Source organism: Etheostoma spectabile, unplaced genomic scaffold, assembly GCF_008692095.1.
Source record: "Etheostoma spectabile isolate EspeVRDwgs_2016 unplaced genomic scaffold, UIUC_Espe_1.0 scaffold00004931, whole genome shotgun sequence".
NCBI lineage: Eukaryota > Metazoa > Chordata > Actinopteri > Perciformes > Percidae > Etheostoma > Etheostoma spectabile.
In genome coordinates this window covers 14,499-36,657 of record NW_022603212.1, presented here as the reverse complement: position 1 = coordinate 36,657, position 22,159 = coordinate 14,499, and the positions used below count along the sequence as shown (strand labels likewise).

Below are 22,159 nucleotides of genomic sequence, written 5' to 3'. Positions count from 1 at the left end.
TGCAGGTTCCATGGTGTAATGGTTAGCACTCTGGACTCTGAATCCAGAGCTATGAGTTCAAATCCCAGTGGAGCTTGCTTTTAAGTTGCATGTATGGATTAGCTTAAGTTAAGTGTAATGTCTTGTTTGTGTTGTAGCATCTATAGAGATTTGTGGTGTAGTATGGAACCATTGTCCTGTCTTTTATGTTTTATGAAACTTATTGCCGCCTGTCTTGGCAGACTCCCTGGAAGAAGAGTTACTGTAGCTCAATGGGATTGTTCCTGGTTAAATAAAGGTTAAATAAAAATAAAATGAATCTGTAATATGTCCAAACATTCCTCTCTTCATTACCGACATACTGGAAGTCGGCCATGTTTAATTGGATGCTCTCCAGTTATTGCTGTTTGGTAGATTAACATTATATTTTCCTACTTTGGGGACTTTTCATTACATATTCTTTGTCTGATATTTTCTATTCCCTGTTTGTATTTTCTGTGACTGCATGTGGTTTTAAATCTGTTGGAGTTTCTTCAGACTAAAGCAAAGACACTGATGATGTCATCCAAAAGAAACATAAAGGATAGCAACCTGTTTCCAGAGGACACTAAAGAATGACGGACCAGCAGGAAACAGAGCAGCTCAAATAGCAAACAGCTGATTTATTCATCTGACTCGTAGAATAACGCCAATGATTGACTCGTTTTAAATGTCTGGGAATGTGGAACAGCTCCATGCTGACTACCTGAAATAAAACAAGGCCACATGCTGATTATTGGGGACTTGATTTGATGGATTTATTCGTCCTGTCATAAAGTTCCGACATTAAGATTTTTACCGCCAGTTAAAAATGGAGCTGGACACGGAGGAGGATTCCTCCCTAACGGCCGCTCTGCTCTGCTCCGCGCCCCCGCTGTCCGGTAATAGTTAAAGCAGATAAAAACCTAAAGAACACTCAAAAGCTTCAAGATAAAACTTACTTAAGAAGCTTCTTCATTCACGTTCAAGAGAAGGCCTGTTTCCAGCCAGACTATGAATTGATTTATGAAATCCCTGTTATTACCATGTAGCCAGTCCCATATGGTCTAGTGGTTAGGATTCCTGATTTTCACCCAGGTGGCCTGGGTTCAACTCCCGGTATGGGAATTGCTATTTAGCCAATGAAGGTCTGCAGAAAGATCTGATTTAATGGTCCTGTATTAAATGAGAGCTGTATGCAACCTATGCCCCTATATATAGACCTAATATATGTCTCTAAAATCAAATATTAGCCAGTAATTTTTGCTTTTTAATCTGCGTTGTGATTGTTGTGTGCCTTTAATATCACACATGTGGATATTATGAAAGAAACTGTCTAGCAAACCCTTGCAACACTCCAAAAGGTTCCATGGTGTAATGGTTAGCACTCTGGACTTTGAATCCAGTTTTCTGAGTTCAAATCTCAGTGAAACCTGTTTTTAAGCCACAGCAAAGGGTAAAAAGATCAACCTATCAACTTTCCCCATCTAGTTTCAAGTGAGCTTACAGGTTTAATGTTAAGTTCATTTTGTTTTTAAACAAACTATTATATAGCATTCTGCATATTTTTTTCTTTGATTACAACCTTGCAGTGTAATGGAAGAGCCTATGTTTTCCACATGCTGAGAGTTTCTGGTTGGGTGCCAAGCACTCCTGCATAAATGTGAGACTGGCCCCTACAACACCTATTGCCTTATTCTGTTTTTAGAAGACCTGCACGAAAGACTGGTGCCAGATGTAGAAAGGGGGCAGGTGGGAGACCACTTGTCAATATATGTGATCACATGGGACTATGTGTCATTCCACCATTCCCGTACAATCACAGCCTAGTTTGACGCCCATTCAAGGTTGATATCCGACTGCCTTGCCCCTTACTTTCCTTTCCTCAACCCCATTGAGGTTTTTGACCATCGTCCACAGGACCAAATGTCCCTCTTGGATGCAATGTGTGATGGCCACAGCCAAGGCCACACAACCATCTTAAGAGCCTCATGCACTTATATTTTTCCTTAAGTTTAGTTTACATGCTTTTGTTTATACACCTTAATTTGTTGTAACCATTTATTCAGTTACAAATAACTTACAGGACACTAGTTTCATTTCACATACATCAAACTTTATTTGATTTATACAGAAGTGGCTTTTAGCAAGCGCGCACTATTGGTTACTTTTGGATGGTCATTCTGTTATATAACCGTATAATACTGTATATAATACAATATAATATATAATACTGTTATATAACCGTTTTTCTTTTGAGCTTACCAGTTGGAATCCACACCCGGGAGGGATCCAGGTCTGCTGTCTTTAAAAGAGATGGCACTTGGAGAAGGAACAACTTTATAGGGGAGATGACCTAATTGGACACTACCACTGCTTGATATGTCCGGGGGGGGGGTAGCTTTATTCTCACTGTAGGTATTCTGGGGTTTAAATTTTATATAGAGTGATGTTCTGTTTAGGTAGAATAAGTAAACGTGTAATTTATTTGGAATACATTTTTAGGTAGTTTTGGCATTATTTGTTTCGGAAGTTAGTTTTCAGTTATTACTTGTTTCCCACTGTGTGTTCAAATTGGTCTGATCAGCCAATATATAAGTCACCTTTGCTTCTTTGTTAGTAGGGTCAGTTGTATTTTTTATTTTAATTTTAATTTTAATTTTTTTTGAGTCGCTTATGTTCAGAGCCTTAGTTACTGTCTGTTTATTTGACCTCTTTTAAGGGCCCAAAACATTATCTTTATTTTGTTTTAACTATTTTTGGGAAATAACAACTCTTACTTTTGAATTTCTCTGGTGACTCCTCGTGCTTAACTGCTTGGTCCCTCAAACAAATGCATGCCAAGACATTAAAGCTGAACACTGCCAGGGGTGGATAAGGCATTCAAAAAGATTCTTCCCACGATGCCTTGCCAGAGAAGATATCAGGTGTGATGTGGATGAGAACATGTGGCCAAATGCAGAAGACCGAGCTGATTAAAAAATTACTTTTAAAAAAATATTATTCTGATGCTCTTTCTATTTGTATATCTTGCAGTAATGTCCTTTTGCAAATACAGTCTTTACTGCAGTAATTCTGTCTCTGTATTTTTTTTTAATAAATGGTACATAAAGCTACTTTGAGATGGTCATTCAGTTTTTGTATTGAATTTCTGTAGAAAAAGAAACAAAATGAATGTGTAAAACACAATCCATAATCAATACAATATACTGACAATTGTATAAGGGTCTACCTGACAGATCTAAAATATTGCAGTTTCTGTAATTTCGGCTGATGAAAGTGTTTTTTTGTCATTGTGTTATGAGGCAGTAGCTCAATATGTGGTAGTTGGGTGTCCTCCCCCAGCAAGGATTTGAGCATCAACGGCTTCATTTCCTGTATTAACATAGGCTTTTATGCACCAATTTACATATACATCTAATACCTGAAACACATTAAAAACATTAACACCTGAATCACTTCAGACACATCAGAGACATCAAAAACCTGAAACACATAAACATCTGAAACTCATCAAACACCTGAAACGCATCAAAGACATCAAACACCTGAAACACATCCAACACCGGAAGCACAAACAGATCAAACACCTGAAACATATCAAACACATAAAAGACATTAAACACCTGAAACACATAAAAAACATCAAAGACATCAAACACCTGAAACACATAAACATCTGAAACTCATCAAAAACCTGAAACACATCAAAGACATCAAACACCTGAAACACATAAACATCTGAAACTCATCAAAAACCTGAAACACATCCAAGACATTAAACACCTGAAACACATGAAAAACATCAAACACCTGAAACACATCAAACACCTGAAACATATCAAACCCCTGAAACATATCAAACACACGAAACATATCAAGCACCTGAAACACATCAAACATCTGAAACACATCAAACACCTGAAACACATCACACACCTGAAACACATAAAACACGTCAAACACCTGAAACTAATCAAACACATCAAACATCTGAAACACATCAAACACCTGAAACATATCAAACACCTGAAACAAATCAAACACATCAAACACCTGAAACACATCAAACACATCAACACCTGAAACACATAAAAGACATTAAACACATCAAAGACCTGAAACACATAAAATAACAGAAACACAAACACATCAAACACCTGAAACACATAGAACACCGGAAGCACAAACACATAAAAAACATCAAAGACATCAAAGACATCAAATACCTGAAATACATCAAACACATCAAAGACATCAAACACCTGAAACACATCAAAAACCTAAAAAACATCAAACACCTGAAACACCAGAAAGATATCAAACACATGAAACACCTGAAACAAATCAAACAACTTAAACACATAAAATACCTGAAACACATCAAACAACTCAAACACCTGAAACACATCAAACACTTGAAACACATCAAACACTTGAAACATATCAAATCCCTGAAACAAATCAAACACATGAAACACATCAAACATCTGAAACACATCAAACACCTGAAACACATTAACACCTGAAACACATCTCAAACACAAAAAAAAATCAAAGACCTGAAATACATCAAACATGTCAAACACCTGAACAACACGTTAAACAACTGACACACATCAACCACATCAATACCTGAAACACATCAAACACCTGAACACATCATAATACATAAAAGACATTAACACCTGAAACACATTAATCACCAGCTTAACCCTAAAACTTAATCAGTGATTCATTAGTGTACATGCATCAATCAGCAGACCTTGTGGCGCAATGGCAGCGCGTCTGACTCCAGATCAGAAGGTTGCGTGTTCAAATCACGTCAGTGTCAAATGTTGATTGTTGGCAGTAGCTCAATGTGTGGTAGTTTGGTGTCCTCCTCCAGCAAGGAATTGAGCATCAACAGCTTAATTTCCTTTATTAACATATACTTTTATGCACCAATTTAGATACACATCTAATACCTAATACCTGAAACACATCAAAAACGTTTAACACCTGAAACACCTGAATCACTTCAGACACCTGAAACCCATCAAACACACGCTCAGTTGCCACGGAAGTAAAGGCTGGACTACAGTAGAGCTGTTTGGAGCAGTTTGTGAACAGTGTTTTCTGTTGGAGATGGTACGTTGCTTTGGGGGGGGTGATTTTGGGCTATTTTTTCAGACTTGTTTTAAGCTTTGCTGAAACGCATTCATGATCCCTAATACCTTTCTAAACCACTTACCTTGGTCCTTGACCCCTGCCCTCAGAGCTGGTAGCTCTGTTCCTCGGCGGAGCCAGTCAGGTCCTCTTCTCTGGCGGACTGAAGGTCACCAGCTTCAGGTAAGGAGGCCTCAAAGACCAACTGCTTTGCGTGTTCCGGCCCCTGCGTTCTGGCACCGAGGCCTCCAAAGACAAACTGCTTTCGCAGCACCTGGTCTCTGCCGAAGCTGCTGGCCTCCAGCTACCCGGAGAAGAACCCTTAAACTTAAATCAGTCACTTAGATACAAAAAAGTAAGGAAATAGGGTTCAAGTTTTGAAAAACAAAAGTGATCCCTTGAAAGTCATATATTGTAAAAAGGGAGATTTCTGTGTCTTTTTTTATTCAAAACCAGGTTGATTTGCAATATGAATACTGTGAAAGTAACAAAACGCTTAATCCACGGAGAAATGCACACATGTATATGCATTAACCAAAAAGAAAGTTAATCTGTAGATGCATTAATCAGAAAAAAAGTTCATGTGTATATGCAATAATCAAAAAGAAATTTGATCTGTACAGGCATCAATCAGCAGACCTTGTGGCGCAACGGTAGCACGTCTGACTCCAGGTCAGAAGGTTGCGTGTTCAAATCACGTCAGGGTCAAATGTTGATGGGTGGCAGTAGCTCAATATGGTGTAGTTGGGTGTCCTTCCCCAGCAAGGATTTGAGCATTAATGGCTTTGTTTCCTGTATTAACATAGGCTTTTATGCACCAATTTACATATACATCTAATATCTGAAACACATTAACAACACCTGAATCACTTCAGACACCTGAAACACATCAAAGACATCAAACTTGTTTTAAGCTTTGCTGAAGCGCATTCATGATCCCTAATACCTTTCTAAACCACTTACCTTGGTCCCTGACCCCTGCCCTCAGAGCTGGTAGCTCTGCTCCTTGGCGGAGCCAGTCAGGTCCTGTTCTCTGGCTGACTGGAGGTCACTAGCTTCAGGTAAGGAGGCCTCAAACTTTTTTTCAAAAGCAGACCAACTGCTTTTGAAAGCAGTTGGTCATGTGTATATGCATTAATCAAAAAGAAATTTGATCTGTATATGCATTAATCAGCAGAACTTGTGGCACAACGGTAGTGCGTCTGACTCCAGATCAGAAGGTTGCATGTTCAAAACACGTGAGGGTCAAAAGCTGATGGGTGGCAGTAGCTCAATATGTGGTAGTTAGGTGTCCTCCCCCACCAAGGATTTCAGCATCGAAGGTACATCAATCACCTGAACACATATAACACCCAAACACTCCTCTGTTTTAGTTACAGAGTGAGGAATCACACTTCTCTTCCATCTTTGTTGAGAGTTGCACATGCGCAGTACCTAGGTAAGGATTACTAGCCAATCAGGAGCAGAGTATAGTCTGGACTACAGTAGAGCTGTTTGGAACCAGTGTTTTCGTTTGGAGATTCATGATCCCTAATACCTTTCTAAACCACTTACCCTGGTCCCTGATCCCTGCCCCTAGAGCTGGTAGCTCTGTTCCTTGGCGGAGCCAGTTGGGCCCCCTGCTCTGGCTGACTGGAGGTCAGCGGCTTCAGGTGAGGAGGCCTCAAAGACCAACTGCTTTTGCAGCATCTGGTCCTCATCTTCTGGAAGCGAGGCCTCCAAAGACAAGCTGCTTTCGCAGCGCCTAGTCTCTGCCGAAGCTTCTGGCCTCCAGCTGCCCGGAGCAGAACCCTGAACTTAAAGACTCAACACGGCTTGTACTTATAAGGTTCTCTATGGATGTTTTGTGACCTCACTCATGACGTCATCATGAACTCAAGCTGATTGGTCAGTAGTTCTTTTGATGTGTTATAGAATGCTGTGATGTCATATACCGTAGACAAATCCAGTCTATAAGACATTTTACTTTTAATTATTTTTGAGGGATGAAAACAAATATATTGTAAAAAAGTATGAGAATATACACATAACACTATAAATGTGTAAATTAATTTAACGTGTATAGAGCAGACATTTCAAATGTAAATTGGTAAATATTATATTTGATTATTAATAGCTTTGATAGCAGGATTATTCTCAATCCTTTTGTAAAACCTTTGTCTTTCTTGGAGTATATCCACTATAATACATTCTTAAAAAATGTCATATCTTTTGCTATGGTTGGGCCTCGTATCCAAACTACTCTGGCAGATGATACTAGTGTCGATGTAGCCTTGGGAAATAATTAGCAGCTGGTAGACAGATCTCCCCATCGGGAAATAAAACCCCAGTCTTCCGTGTGAGAGGCGGAGGCGACCATCCAAAGTTTCAGTAGTATTGTGGTTTTTGTGTTGGAACAAGTTGCACTGTTTGAAATAAGCTTTTGAGATACAAGAACGTCTTCACTTGGGACAGCAATTGACTCCGAACGCAATGGGAAAAATCCTGAGCTTTGAGATTTGGAGGGGCTGACTTTGATTCCAAATGCTTGACACTGGACTTCAATCGGCCCCAGTGGGCGCTGTGGATCACTGTTTGATGAAGCCAACAGAACAACATAATCTGGAAAGAGCAGAAAAGGAATTATAAGGTGCCCAGACTTGACACTCCCACCTTCTGCTAAGCCTTGTGAGGTGCTGTTCATGTCCAGTAGATATGCTTTTTCCATCGCTTGACGATATTCCCATTTAGGGTCAGGAGTTCTCCTCCCATGCTGAACACAGCCTGAGCCAAGGCACGCTTTCCCCCTCATGATTCACCCCAGTGGAAGCTGTAGATCAATGCCTGATAAAGCCAAATGAACCACATAGTCTGCAAAGAGCATAAATGGAATTCCAAGGTGGCTAGACTTGACACTCTCCCAACTCCTGCGGCACCTTGTGACGTTTTGTTCATGTCCAGGAGTTGTGCTCTTTCAATCGCTTGAAAATATTCCCATTTAGGATCAGGAGTTCTCCTCCCATGCTGAACACAGCTTGAGCCAAGGCCCACTTTCCCGAGTAGTCCCACGCGTTCACCGTGACTTCCTCGAGGCCTTGCATTGGTTAGCTGGTAGAAAAATCTCCCCGTCGGGGAATCGAACCCCGATCTTCCGCGTGACAGGCGGAGATACTGTCCATTATACTAACGAGGAATGCCCAAGCTTAATATTTGGCACATCAACAAATAGGTGGCGCTATTCCAACATTCAGACCACAGTCAATGCATGTAGAAATATTTAGGTTTACTACATATTTGCTATCATTCAAATCCATGACAAAGCATCTGTGACTGAATCTAGTTTAAAATGTCTATTTTGTAGCTTTTTGAACATTTGCAGTACAATAAAAATGGTGCATTTTCCCACAAATATGCAAAATAAATGCGTTTTGTCAGTTTCCGTAGTGTAGTGGCTATCACGTTCGCCTAACACGCGAAAGGTCCCCTGTTCGAAACAGGGCGGAAACACATTTCTTTGTTTGTATTGACTTCGCACAATCAAACTCTGCGAAGTTAAACTCTCCATGACATTCACGGAAAAATCTCCCTGACGTGAAATCGTGGCCAGGCCTAGACAATGGTCTAAGTTTCCCCAGTGCAGTAGTCATCACATTCAGAGATTCAGGAATATCCTGTCGAAAATTGATGCAGAAAAACTAAACCATGCATTTGTTACTTCTAAGCTGGATTACTCCAGTTCTTTATTATCAGGTTGCTTAAAAGAGTCCATAAAGATTCTTCAGCTGATCCAGAATGCTGCAGCACGTGTTCTGATAGGAACCAGGAAAAGAGATCACATGTCTCCTGGTTTGGCTTCTCTGCATTGGCTTCCTGTAAAATCCAGAATAGAATTTAAAATCCTTCTTCTCACCTACAAAGCTCTTCATGTTCAAGCACGCAAGCAAGCTTGTGTTGGAACAAGTTTCCTTGTCAGCTCTGCGTCCAGCAAAGAAGTCACAGCGCCTTATGCTAATGAAAAAGCTAACAGCACCAGGTATTCCCAGGCGGTCTCCCATCCAAGTACTAAACCGGCCCAACCCTGCTTGGCTTCCGAGATCAGACGAGAGCGGGCGCTTTTAGGGTGGTGTGGCCGTAAGCAACCATAAAGGGTAAAATCCAGCTTTCTATTATGATTCTATTTAATAAACAAGACATAACATTGACCAATGTTTACGTGTCTCATTAATAGGTGTATGACATTAAGAGAACAGTAAAATGTATATAATTGAATGCAAAAGTTGAAAAGAAATTGAAATGTTACACATACTAAGAAAACTGTAGTATAAGTGGTTAATACAAGTACAACCATGTTATCATATATTTTTAGTTTTGTTTTGCTTTAGTATTTTTTGTAATCATACACTGCCTTAAGTTGTATAATTTAACGTATTTACTTGACTTAAGATCAAAAATCACCCATTTATCTTTAATAATGCATCACAGACTTAGCCCCAACTGGGATTCGAACCTGCATCCAGATAATAATTATAAAAACTCGGCTGGTTCAGCAACTCGGACAGCGTTAATAATGCTGCAACTTCATTGGCTGTCAGCAAATGCCACCCATACACGACAGGCCCCCGCAGGGGCGGGGACAACAAGCTGCAGTAAAGTTGGACAGTTTCCAGCTGACTCCAGCAGGCTGAACAGGAAGTGACAAAAACACTGAGGTGTATGGCAAGCCATTTTAACATTTAAAAGCTAGACTGGATATGTGTTGCAGATATCTTTAATTTAGTTTTGCCTAGTCAAAAAGAACATTTCAGATATCCGCAAATACATTCTTCTCTTCCCAAATTACATCCCTTTTGCTATTTATTTGTATGTGGTTTATCAGTTACCACACAGATATCTACAGTTCAGTTGCAGATATCCACTATTTGAATTACGCATATTCTAACCATTGTAGATATCTGTGAATTCCAGTTTGAGATATCTACATTTGACACTGATTAGTCATAACTCCAGTTCAAGATATCTTTAATTAACTAATTCAATATATCTATATAGTCCCCATAGTCCCACAGGCGGGAGCAGAGCGTTTGTTCAAATCATCAAATCACATAGCTGGCACCTGTTAATTGTGTAATTAGCACTGATTGGCACCATGTGGGAGTAGCCTTACATAGTAGGCTCGTTCGAGATGAGCCAGGTCTGTGCAGAATCGATCACCGGCGATCGGCGCCCGTTGCATGCGGTTAGATTTGTGTCCGACTTGATCCCGACTTGCTCTGACGTCATGCACACGTGGGCAACGGAAATCTCACGAGAGCAAGGCGGCCGCAGGTCTGAGACGCAGGCGGCGCAGTTGCTTTTCACCGACTGCAAGAGCCAGGCGGACCCAAAGCATGCTGGGAAACGCCGGCTTCTCAGCTGATTTAACACTTGATTGGTTTACAACATGATGACGTTTTATATAAACTTTTTTATTGGTTTTGAATCGGAGGGATTTTAATTGCTATTTGTCTGATTTAAAGACTTATTCTGTCCAGAACACATGTTGTGGCTGATAGAGACGTTTAGAAGTCAGAGAGACTAAATCTGATCAGATCACGTATCATCTACAGTGTGTTGTTAATTAAAATCAGCAACAGATCGCATGTAGAGCACTTTGCCAGCTACTTAGTCATAATTAAAACAACTGGAGACTGTGTACCAGCTGGTATGTGGGTCTGATTATATTTTATTAAATCGGAATCGCACCACAGTGTTTTCATCACTTCCTGTCCAGCCTGAAGGCGGCTGGAATCGGCTGGAAACTGTCCGACTTTACCGCAGCTTTTTGTCACCGCCCCCCGCTGCTGCCGCCTGCTCTCGTCCACTTTACAGGCGAGGCGCAGTTCATCTCGAACGAGCCTATTTTCAAACGTTTTTTTAATGCTGCAGCTCGTGCAAGACAGGAGGTGGCAGCAAGAAATGATGATTTCAGCGTTACTTTCCACAACAAGACGACTAGTTTGCCGGAAAGTTCATACACTTCGGGGTAAGTTTCAGAATTGCTTTAAGTGCTGCATGCTAATCTGGTTTCTCCTGTTGTACCAAAGACTGAGACCCCGTCAATACCTAATTCCCCCCGCCTACACCTGAACCAAAAGCTGATCCTTAATCTCGGAGGGGGTGCTACACATTTTTAACAGGATGGGGTTCGACTGGTTTTCAGGGCGTCAGGAGTCCTCTTGAAACTAATATAAAGCTTTGGACAGAAGTCTTCTTGTGAAAAGGAAAAACTCCTTATTACTTGAGGAGCACCAGAGAAGTTGGTGAGTAGAGGATGAGTCTCATTCATTTTGTGATATATGATTATTTAGATTACATATTAGTTGGTGTAACAGCAGTAAGGTTAAACTGATCCCGACTAGAAGCACATTTATCCTCATTGTCTGGTGTTATGAATAGTAATTGGTGTATGTAATGTACAGTATATATTATAATAGCTACTTAATGTAACATGAATACTTTAATTTTGCTATCCAAAGCGATTCTAACATTTTACATTTGTTTGTTTTATTTAATATTTTCTGTACTAAAAACTGAGTCTTACTGGTTTAGAAATTGTCTCAATATTTCAGATATTTACATTCAGAGACTTGTTCAGAGGCTAATTGTAAATTAACAAATATTTCAGTGGAGTTTGGCCCAATGAGAGCGTAAGATAAATAACCAGTCAGATAAATAACATTGTTTTACATCTGTAATAATTAATGCTCTGTCCTCTCTCCTGTGTGTCAGACACAATGGCATCTCCAGCCCCTCTGTCCAAGGCCAACACCACCTTCTCTCTGGCTTTGCTCCAAAAGTTTGGAGATGACGACAAGACGGCAAACATCTTCTACTCCCCTTTCAGCATCTCTTCAGCCCTGGCTATGGTGATGCTGGGGGCCAGAGGCAACACAGCCACCCAGATGTCAGAGGTATCACACACACACACACACTCACACACACTCACTCTGTCATAAAAGTAACAGATTACATCGCAGGCTGGTTCAGAATGATTTTGTGAAGAGGCCCAGGGCAGGATCTTACTCTAAATCCAAAATGTTTCCAAGAGAACATCTCCAGTCATTTGAAATGTTAATATTGTGAAAGATTACACCAGAAATGTGAGCGTACTGTGTACTCTAGTTACTCACCATCATTTAAAGGTCCCATGACATGAAAATTTCCCTTTTATGAGTTTTTTTTAACATTGATATGCGTTCCCCCAGCCTGCCTATGGATACTAAGGAAAGCTCATTGAGGGACTGGCTCTAGTGGCTGGAATTCTGCACCAAGGCTGAATTTTGGGAAAGAGACTCCAGACACAGTATTAGGGGACCACTAAGGTCTATGTAAAAGACTTCAGAGACAGTATTAGGGGACCACTAAGGTCTATATAAAAGCACCCAAAGAGCACCATGTCATGGGACCTTTAATGTAATGTATGCATAGCATGGAGCACACAAATTCAACAACTTAAAGGAAAACATTTCTTATTTAGTCTATAGTCTCATCACTTAACAGGCAAGATGCCCGGTCTAATCTACTGTTTAGAATAGACTGGTCTGACAGTGCATCTCTGTAACAGTTGTCTCTCCTTTGTCCACAGTGCCTGAAAACCAAGGATTGTCAGGATGATGTCCATGTTAGCTTTGCCCAACTGCTGAGCGAGCTCAACAAGGCTGATGCTCCGTATACCCTCAGTGTTGCCAACAGGCTGTACGGGGAGCGGTCCTTCCAGTTTGTTGAGTGTGTGTTTAGCATGTGTGCATGCATCTTCATGAGTACAGTATGTGTGGTGTGAGAGGCTCATGCGAATATTTAAGCTCTGTAAGAAGGAATGATGAGGGAGTGGAGAGTAAGCATTGTGATTGTGCTCTCCTTGTTGTAGTGACTTTTAGTTCCACTAACTAAAGTTAAGCAAAGTGATTAATATGTTTAGGTGATCAGAATTGGTAGATGTGTTTTTGATGGTTCCAGGATTTCTTAGAAAAAACCAAGAATCACTACAACGCAGAGCTGGAGACTGTGGACTTCAAAGGTGGCTCAGAGGCCGCCAGACTCAAGATCAACAGCTGGGTGCAGAAGCAGACTCAAGGTAGATCTACACCCTTACATACACATAACACCAATGGAAACATGGCAGCAACCATTTTTCAACACTTTTCTTTCAGATGTGTGCCATTGCTTCACTTATGTGTCAATTTTGTTCACCAGATAAAATTAAGGATCTGTTGGCAGAGGGTGACGTGGACAGCCTGAGCAGGCTGGTGCTGGTTAATGCCATCTACTTCAAAAGTAACTGGAACGAGAAATTTCAGCAGCATGACACACAGGATGCTCACTTTAGACTCAACAAGGTAACACTGCTCAAAGAAAGCATTCAGTTAACTAACACTGACAGAAGTCAGGTAAAATGGGTTTTAAAATCAATGATATGGTAGCAAACACTTTACGCCATAGACACTAATTCTGACTTCTTCATTGAAAGTAGTGAAAAAAGGTAAAGGAAAATAATTCTACATCAGGGCAAGGGTTGGGTACCGAACTCAGTACTTTTTTGGCTTCCAACCAAATTACGTCGGTACCACCATGGACCGATTCACGTTAAATCAAACGGTGAACAGCAACACACATTTTAGCCAGCAGGTAAATGACCTCATGTTGTCTTCCCGCCGACCTGCAAAGTTGTTTTTTTTTGTTTTTTTTCTGAGTCAAAATTTCGTTTTTTGTTTTTGGTTGTCTTTTTGACCCTTTTGTGTCTTTCCTCCAATGTTTTTGTCACTTTTTCAACGTTTGAGTGTTTTGACATTTTTGTCACTTTTTTTGGCATTTTTTTTCACATTTTAGTGACTTTTATTGACATTTGTCTTTTTTTAATTTTTTAATTTGGATTTTTTTTTTTTACATTAGTCAAACACAAGTTCTTTTATCAATTATTTTTTTCTCCAAATGCTATAAAATTGACAAAACACCCCTATTCAATGAAAGTACTACACTGATTATTCATTTAACGTGTGAGGAGCGTTGTTGGGAACCATCCTCGTTACGTTTTTAGATGGAGAAATGTTTTGGAAGAGGGTCAAATTTGACCCGTAGACAACATAAGGGGTAAAACAAATTAATATCAGTTTAAATGTACTATGCACTATTTAAGTGTGCTATATTATATATACCACCACTTTACCTTGCCACAAGAGAGCCTTGTTGAAGTAAATGCAGGGGAAACTCGAGGGGTTCTTACAAGCCACCATCAAACTACCTAACTAATTTAAACTACCAGGACATTAGGAGCTGCTTATCTACCAATACCTCAATCTCTTAGTTTGTTTTTGTTATTGCATGACTTTGGTGACTCCAAACTAACGCTTTAATAACACAAACTAACTGAGGCAGCCGTAGACCAGCAACTCTCATCTTTTGCGGGGAAAAATGATTAGCAGTGAGGAGGGAATCCCAGCCCAGACTGTATTTTGTTCTAAAAGTCAGTGTGTTTTCAGAATGACACCAAGCCAGTGAAGATGATGCACCAGACAGCATTGTTCCCTTTCTCCAACAACCCTAAGGCCAACTGCAAGGTACTGATGCAATTGATTGATTAATTGTAAAAAAATTTAACTGACAAGGCAACAATCAAACCAATCATTTATAACTTTTTGTTAAACAGGATTTAATGACATTGCCATTGAAGGTACATGATTGAGAAAGGAGGAGAGTTTGGTTATGATCCATTTTACCGTACAGTAACTGTGAAGATTTGTGCATGTCATCCCATGAACTAGATAGATTTTTATTGATCTAAAAAAAAAAGGGAAATTCCAGTGTTGCAGCAAAAAATCAGACACAACACACGTACAGAATACACATGAAATAACTATCTTGTTGATACACAACTCAGTTGTCACACCAGTGTATATACAGTATATGTACTGTAATGTTTAAAACCCTCTGCTGGACAGATCCTAGAGATGCCTTACAAAGGGAAGGAGCTTAGCATGCTCATCTTTTTACCCAATGAGATGGAGGACAGTACTACAGGTCTGGAGAAGGTAACACACACACACACACTTTCACACATAAAGAAACCCGCAGAAACGGATAAACTAATAACTGATTCCATGTCCACCCCCAGCTGGAGAAGCAGCTGACCTATGAGAACTTTATGGAGTGGACTCATCCAGACATGATGGATAACGTTGAGGTCCAGGTGGGGCTGCCTCGGTTCAAGATGGAGGAGTCGTATGACATGGAGGAAGTCCTGGTCAGCATGGGCATGGTGGATGCCTTTGACAAGGCAGACTTCTCTGGTAGGACTTGTGTCTGCATCATAATCATTTAAAGAACAGGCAGCTGAAACCTGAAATGTCTCCTGTCAGTTTTAAAAGACACAAGATAATACAGAGGTTCTCCCAAATTATTTTAATTCATGTTGTGGGGTAAGACCTGACATTAAATGTATTTAAAATATTCCATCTCCTTCTTTTTGTGACAGGGATGTCTCCTGCCGAATGGCTGGTACTGTCAAAAGTTGTCCACAAGGCTTTTGTGGAGGTCAACGAGAAGGGAACTGAGGCTGCTGCTGTCACTGCTGCTGTCATGATGCTGGAGTCTTGCACGATAAGTTCTCCATCTGCCACGTTCATCGCAGACCACCCCTTCCTCTTCTTCATCAGACATAACCCCTCCATGAGCGTTCTCTTTGCTGGCCGATACTGCTCCCCTGAGTGAGCAATACATCGTTAGAGTAGTGTTTCTTAACTGGTGGGGGGGGGTTACAATACATCTAGTATTATAACAGTGTACCAATTTATTTGGTATAACTCAAAATGTTAATTACCACTCTAGTTTCCTAAAGTTAATCACACCCTGATGATTCTGTGTCCATCCTTAACATTATGTTCTTGCTTTTCCTTTGTATCTTTTGCCCTTAATCTCAATCTCATCCTTAGGATCTGGCTTACTTTATGTCCTTGGTAATTATTAGACTGACAGGAATTCTTCCTTTCCTTTTGGCAAATGAATTGCCTTTTTGAGGGGCTAAAAGGTCCCATGGCATGAAAATGTGACTTTATGAGTTTTTTCAACATTTGTGTGCAGTCCCCCAGTGGCTAGAAATGGTGATAGGTGTAAACCATAGACTGTATATTAATTCATAAAAAAAAACCCACTTTAAAACCCCAAATCCAGGGATGTTACACTATTCAAGCATGACTGTCTAATATTATTTTAATAAACATGTTAAGGGGATAAAATGCATTTTCAAGTGTCTTGTTTGACCAGAAATAATCCAGGCTGGCTATTTATCATTAAATCCATCCTACTTTAGCACAGTAGGTGGTGCTCCTGCATTGCTATGTTTGGGCCTTGAGTAGAAAACAAGAACTTGGAACTGCACTTCCTAGTTGTCCTTGTCACTACCTGATGTGAGTCGAGTGCAGATGTGAGTCGCACATGTGTCACTTTGCGACAAGTAGCATACAAGATACTAATGAGACTTGTGTAAAAAAGAAAATGGACTTGCAGTACATAACGAAGTTGGTTTACTGCTGGCTACAAGCTAGCAATTAAACACAACAAAGGCTGTCAGTTAAATAGCGTTCTGAGCTAACGTTAGCAATCAAACAATTATCCGCTCACATCTGATAGAACACATCTCCAGGGCATCACTCAGGTAATATTGGACCATTCTGATTTTATTTAATTAAAGGCTTGTTTATTCAATTAAAGCTATATTTGAAATCTTTTTTTCAGGCTGTTAATTAAAGCCATTTATTAACTATTTTTCATACTACTCTAAAAAGGAATCCTCCTGTTAAAGAAATTCATTCCACGTCAAAGTGATAGAACACATCTCCAGTGTCACTTGGGTAATATTGGACCATTCTGATGTATGATTTTAAAAGTAAAAGTTTATACGTCTAATTAAAGATATATTGAAATATTTTTCAGGAAGCCATATTTTAACTCTTTTTCAGGCTACTCTAAAAAGGAATCCTCCTGTTAAACCAGATTAATTCCACTTTAGAGTGTAAGAACAGATCTCCTGTGTGTCACTCGGGTACTATAGGACCAGTCTCATATAGGATTTTAAAATTAAAGGCTTAAATGTCCAACTAAAGCTACATTTGAAATCTTTTTCAGGCGGTTTATTAATTAAAGCCACATTTTAATTCTTTCAGGCTACTCTAAAAAGGAATTCTCCTGTTAATCCAGATTCATTCAACATCACACAGGGCTGTAGAAATCAAGTAGTAGTCTATTACTTTCTAAAACAAGGTCACACCGAAACAGAACACTCAATTTATTCATCTTGTATGTGACAAGTTATCTATTGTTGAACATAAAAAAATTCATTAAATAAAGTTTAACTATTAATTGAAAAAGTAAATCCATTAAAATACGGAATAGAAATAAAAACAAGTCTAATAATTTACTGATTCATTTGTTGAGCATAGAAAATTACTTGTTTTTATTACATAAACGTAATTGTCAAACTAGCCGTAGTTCTATCTGAAAATGAAATTTTAAATTGAAAAACTTCTCTAACATCATCTTCTCTTCTGACATCTTTTCGGTGCTGTAGTTTGTAGATGATCCCGAAGCACTCCGTGCAGTATAAACACCAGAACTAAACACTGCTGAATTAGCATAACTTTCATGCATTTCTGTCATATCTCCAGCAGTCACATCCACTGTGATCCCTCAGGTCCCATGTGAAGGAATCCCTTCACATGGGACTTTTAATTACATTTGTTCAACATGTTAAGAAGCTAAAATCAGGTTTAAAACTTGCCCTGTTGAAGCCTGTTGGGTGCTGACTCTAGCGGGAGGATAACACGGTGTAGGCAGCACCGATTGGTTTAATTTGTCTCTCTACTGACAGACCTCCACATTTACAAACAACAGAGCTATGTGTTGGAATCAACCGTAATTCTCCTTTAAACATGCATTCTATCTAATTTCCAGCAGGGGGCGACTCCACTGGTTGCAGAAATAATTCTGTTCTATGGAAGTATGAATAAGTTACCCTACTTCTGCCTTGATTTATTACCACATTAAACATTCTCCTAACAAGTTTAGGGGTTCAATCTCTAATTGTAGGTCTTCCCATTTATTTTACCATAGACAATAAAGCAGGGCATGCTTTACGGCGCGGCTACACACCGACCTGTCAATCATAGCAGAGGCTTAGCAATGCGTATCCTTGGCATATTAAAATAGACATTAGGGATAAGCGAGTACAGCATTATCTGTATCTGTATCTGTATCTGTTTACCACATGAATTATCTGTATCCGTATCCGTACTCGGACTGGGCGGGGCCTAACCCGGAAGTGGACATAATTTAACCCGGAAGTGGGTCGGGTTGTCTTGAAATGGGCGGGGCTTTAACGGGTATGTTATTCTAAGCATGCAATTGATATGGGTTGATCAGAAATTGTTATATTTATTGCTGATTTGAAAACTATTTACATGACAGCATCAAGCTTCAGATCAATGAGGTTGTCATGGTAACAAACAAACTATATACAGAACGTTTTGCAACAATGAATACAACACATGCGGTTGCAATTATGAAGTAAAATGTAATGAACAAGAGTTTTCATACTCAATATAACTTTCTTTTTTTAACTTTTCTTTTTTTATGATTAGTGTGATTTTTTTTGTTTTTGGTTCTTATTTTATTATTTCTAATTCCACACCAGGTATGTGTGTGTGTGTGTGTGTGTGTGTGTGTGAGTAAGAGAGAGACGGAGAGAGAGAGAGAAAGAAAGAGGCGGCGGGGGTGGGGGGACTGGGTTCTATGGATCAATTAGGCAGATGCTGTTCCTTAGAACTGCATTGATTTTAATGAAGCCAGCTGACGGTTAAAAAAAAAAAAATCTCAGAGAGACGCATCGCTAACTAAAAAACGTAACGTTAACGGAAAAGACCCGCGGACCTGACTGACTGAGAGAAAGACAGAGAGAGAGAGAGAGAGAGAGAGAGAGAGAGAGCGCTGTTCTCAGTGATCTGAGAGTGAGCGTATGGGGGGGGCGCTGTGACTATCACAGAACGCAGCCACGGTCAGCTGAGGAGTTTTATTCAATCCGAGTACAGACACTGACTTGTATTACTCATATAATACTTGTACTCGGCAAAAGTGCTTTATCCGTACCGGATATTCGTTTCAACCGAGTACTCGCTCACCCCTACTATTCACATTGGAGTTTTAAAAAAGGCAGTGATTTTAGCTTTGATTTACTCATCAGCTCTTTTTTTAAGTGATTTTAGATTTCTTACAGCTATATCAATGGGCTGAACTTGGTGAAGTAACTAAAATCCATCAATCACCTTGCTGAGATTGTTCTTTGTTAACCTGAGGTTCATTGATTGGTGAAACCTTCCTTTCCAGCACTTTAGAGTAGAAAATCAACATTATCGTGACCTCGAAATTGATCAAAATAATCATATCATTTTGGCCATAATCGTGCAGCCCAAAGTGATCTAATGTTTTGTCAAACCAGTTTGGGCAAGTAATCTTTCTGCTGACTTCTTGTAAAAAAAAGCAAGTAACATCACTCAAAGAAAGCTACTGCGATGGCTGGGAATCGAACCCAGGTCAACTGCTTGGAAGGCAGCTATGCTCACCACTATACCACCATCGCTGGGCGATACAATGTTCACTTCAAATCTTGTAATACATCTGGGCATTGAGACTGAAAGTGTGCTCTATCACTGAGCTACAGCCCCTGATGATTCAGAAATTACCTCCACGGGGTCCTGTGTTATCACATTCACAAGAATGGGAAGTGTTTGTACTAGTGCCCTTTGATAGCTCAGTTGGTAGAGCGGAGGACTGTAGAGGCAGAAAGCTGAAATCCTTAGGTCGCTGGTTCAAATCTGGCTCGAAGGAGCTCTCTTTTCCAGAGTTTCCCTTCAGGGATCAATAAAGTATTTCTGATTCTGATGTAGAGACGGACAGACGATCCATAAGCATAATACTTCATGCCAAGACATAACAAGAAACAAAAAAAGGAGGTGGGGGAGACAGAGTTAAAGAACCTTTTTTCAGGACACCCACATTTTGTCGCTCAACATGGCAGGCATTCTATGCATCCAGGGCCAAATGTTTTACCATTTCATCCACTACGGGCCCCTAAGGAAACGTGTGACTGTGAACTCTTGTTACCCATAGCAACGACAGGTAACAACAAGTGGAAGTACTTCTCTCTTTTCGTATAATCGCCACTATACGGCCCAGTTTAATCTCTGTAAACTTTGCGGAAATCCTGCAAACAGCTACGATGACTGTTTATCTGTGTGAATTTTAAAATCTATCTGTCAACCCCGACTGGCCCGTATTGGATGGAATGATGTCAATTTGCGCTTTTTATCTGTTACACATAACAACCTGGATGCACCAAAGAACCTAACCTTTATTTCCATTTTATACAACACCAGGATTTAAAAAACAGAAATGTTTTTTCACCAAATTTCCCAGCCAATCAGTACTTGTCTCACAAAAACAAAAACGTCTTAATGTCATTCATTCAGCAGAATTGGAATTTTGTTTGAAATTGCTTGAAATGGTACTCTTTAAAAGTGTTGGGTTTCTAGCGATAAACTAATGAGGACGAATTTGACAAATCTAAATCAACCAAAAATAAGTCCAGGAAGTTACTCTTTCAAATTCTACACCTGAATATGTCAAGTCCTGACCATTCCCTGACAGGGAGTTGAACCCAGGCCACGGCGGTGAGAGCGCCGAATCCTGGCCACTAGAACATCAGGGAGTCACGACTATCAAATTTATCTTTGTAGATGTGAGTTTCCTTTTCACTTACTGGAATGACTCATATTGTTTTAGGCGAGGAATGGCGCCTGGCTAGAGCTTCAGAAGGAAGGCCATGACAGATTACACATCTGTCACATAGTCAGTTTGAAGTCTTAAATACCAAGTCTCTTGCTGTTCCTTGACTAGATGGCCACCCCTGCTTTGCATCGCTCCAGGTATGTAGAAAGCAATCTGTTATGCACCTTTGCATTTTACTAAAATGTCAAAATTTGGACCTGAATCCAACAATAACATAACTTGATACGCACATACGCTCACCTAAAGGATTATTAGGAACACCATACTAATACTGTGTTTGACCCCCTTTTGCCTTCACAACTGCCTTCATTCTACGTGGCATTGATTCAACAAGGTGCTGAAAGCATTCTTTAGAAATGTTGGCCCATATTGATAGGATAGCATCTTGCAGTTGATGGAGATTTGTGGGATGCAAATCCAGGGCACGAAGCTCCTGTTCCCACATCCCAAAGATGCTCTATTGAGTTGAGATCTGGTGACTGTGGGGGCCATTTTAATACAATGAAGTCATTGTCATGTTCAAGAAACCAATTTGAAATGATGTGAGCTTTGTGACATGGTGCATTATCCTGCTGGAAGTTGCCATCAGAGGATGGGTACATAGTGGCCATAAAGGGATGGACATGGTCAGAAACAATGCTCAGGTAGGCCGTGGCATTTAAACGATGCCCAATTAGGCACTAAGGGGCCTAAAGTGTACCAAGAAAACATCCCCCACACCATTACACCACCACCACCAGCCTGCACAGTGGTAACAAGGCATGATGGATCCATGTTCTCATTCTGTTTACGCCAAATTCTGACTCTACCATCTGAATGTCTCAACAGAAATTGAGACTCACCAGACCAGGCAACATTTTTCCAGTCTTCAACTGTCCAATTTTGGGGAGCTCTTGCAAATTGTAGCCTCTTTTTCCTCTTTGTAGTGGAGATGAGTGGTACCCGGTGGGGTCTTCTGCTGTTGTAGCCCACCCGCCTCAAGGTTGTAAAGCAGGGGGGGCCAACTAGTCAAGGAACAGCAAGAGACTTGGTATTTAAGACTACAAACTGACTATGAGACAGATGTGTAATCTGTCATGTCCTGCCTTCTGAAACTCTAGCCAGGCGCTATCCCTCACCTAAAACAATATGAGTCCTTCCAGGAAGTGAAAGGGAAACTCAAATC

At 40.1% G+C, this 22,159-nt stretch overlaps 1 protein-coding gene and 8 non-coding genes across 9 annotated transcripts; 6 read left to right on the top strand and 3 right to left on the bottom strand.

Annotated features, from left to right (window-relative positions):
* The first annotated feature begins 1,053 nt into the window (after positions 1–1,053).
* trnae-uuc (transfer RNA glutamic acid (anticodon UUC)) lies at positions 1,054–1,125 on the top strand. The gene has a single exon. It is a non-coding gene; the product is annotated as a tRNA-Glu (tRNA).
* A 235-nt stretch (positions 1,126–1,360) lies between these two features.
* trnaq-uug (transfer RNA glutamine (anticodon UUG)) lies at positions 1,361–1,432 on the top strand. Its single transcript has one exon. It is a non-coding gene; the product is annotated as a tRNA-Gln (tRNA).
* Positions 1,433–4,759: 3,327 nt separating this feature from the next.
* trnaw-cca (transfer RNA tryptophan (anticodon CCA)) lies at positions 4,760–4,831 on the top strand. Its single transcript has one exon. It is a non-coding gene; the product is annotated as a tRNA-Trp (tRNA).
* Positions 4,832–5,781: 950 nt separating this feature from the next.
* On the top strand, positions 5,782–5,853 carry trnaw-cca (transfer RNA tryptophan (anticodon CCA)). The gene has a single exon. It is a non-coding gene; the product is annotated as a tRNA-Trp (tRNA).
* Positions 5,854–8,245: 2,392 nt separating this feature from the next.
* Positions 8,246–8,317, bottom strand: trnad-guc (transfer RNA aspartic acid (anticodon GUC)). Its single transcript has one exon. It is a non-coding gene; the product is annotated as a tRNA-Asp (tRNA).
* Positions 8,318–8,558: 241 nt separating this feature from the next.
* Positions 8,559–8,631, top strand: trnav-aac (transfer RNA valine (anticodon AAC)). The gene has a single exon. It is a non-coding gene; the product is annotated as a tRNA-Val (tRNA).
* A 511-nt stretch (positions 8,632–9,142) lies between these two features.
* On the bottom strand, positions 9,143–9,261 carry LOC116677361 (5S ribosomal RNA). The gene has a single exon (XR_004328974.1). It is a non-coding gene; the product is annotated as a 5S ribosomal RNA (ribosomal RNA).
* Positions 9,262–11,330: 2,069 nt separating this feature from the next.
* Positions 11,331–15,961, top strand: LOC116677360 (leukocyte elastase inhibitor-like). The gene is made up of 9 exons (XM_032507914.1): positions 11,331–11,423; positions 11,893–12,074; positions 12,749–12,892; positions 13,120–13,237; positions 13,357–13,499; positions 14,640–14,717; positions 15,099–15,188; positions 15,272–15,446; positions 15,632–15,961. The coding sequence occupies exons 2-9, from the start codon at positions 11,898–11,900 to the stop codon at positions 15,865–15,867; spliced, it is 1,161 nt and encodes a 386-aa protein (XP_032363805.1). The 5' UTR covers positions 11,331–11,423; positions 11,893–11,897; the 3' UTR covers positions 15,868–15,961.
* A 3,753-nt stretch (positions 15,962–19,714) lies between these two features.
* On the bottom strand, positions 19,715–19,786 carry trnag-ucc (transfer RNA glycine (anticodon UCC)). Its single transcript has one exon. It is a non-coding gene; the product is annotated as a tRNA-Gly (tRNA).
* Between the last annotated feature and the right edge of the window lie 2,373 nt (positions 19,787–22,159).

Excerpts from the sequence above, each read along its gene's own strand:
- LOC116677360 (XM_032507914.1), top strand. The coding sequence starts at position 11,898 with ATGGCATCTCCAGCCCCTCTGTCCAAGGCCAACACCACCTTCTCTCTG. Across the intron at positions 13,238-13,356 it reads GGTGCAGAAGCAGACTCAAG|ATAAAATTAAGGATCTGTTG; the intron begins GTAGATCTACAC and ends TTTGTTCACCAG. Across the intron at positions 15,189-15,271 it reads GTACTACAGGTCTGGAGAAG|CTGGAGAAGCAGCTGACCTA; the intron begins GTAACACACACA and ends GTCCACCCCCAG.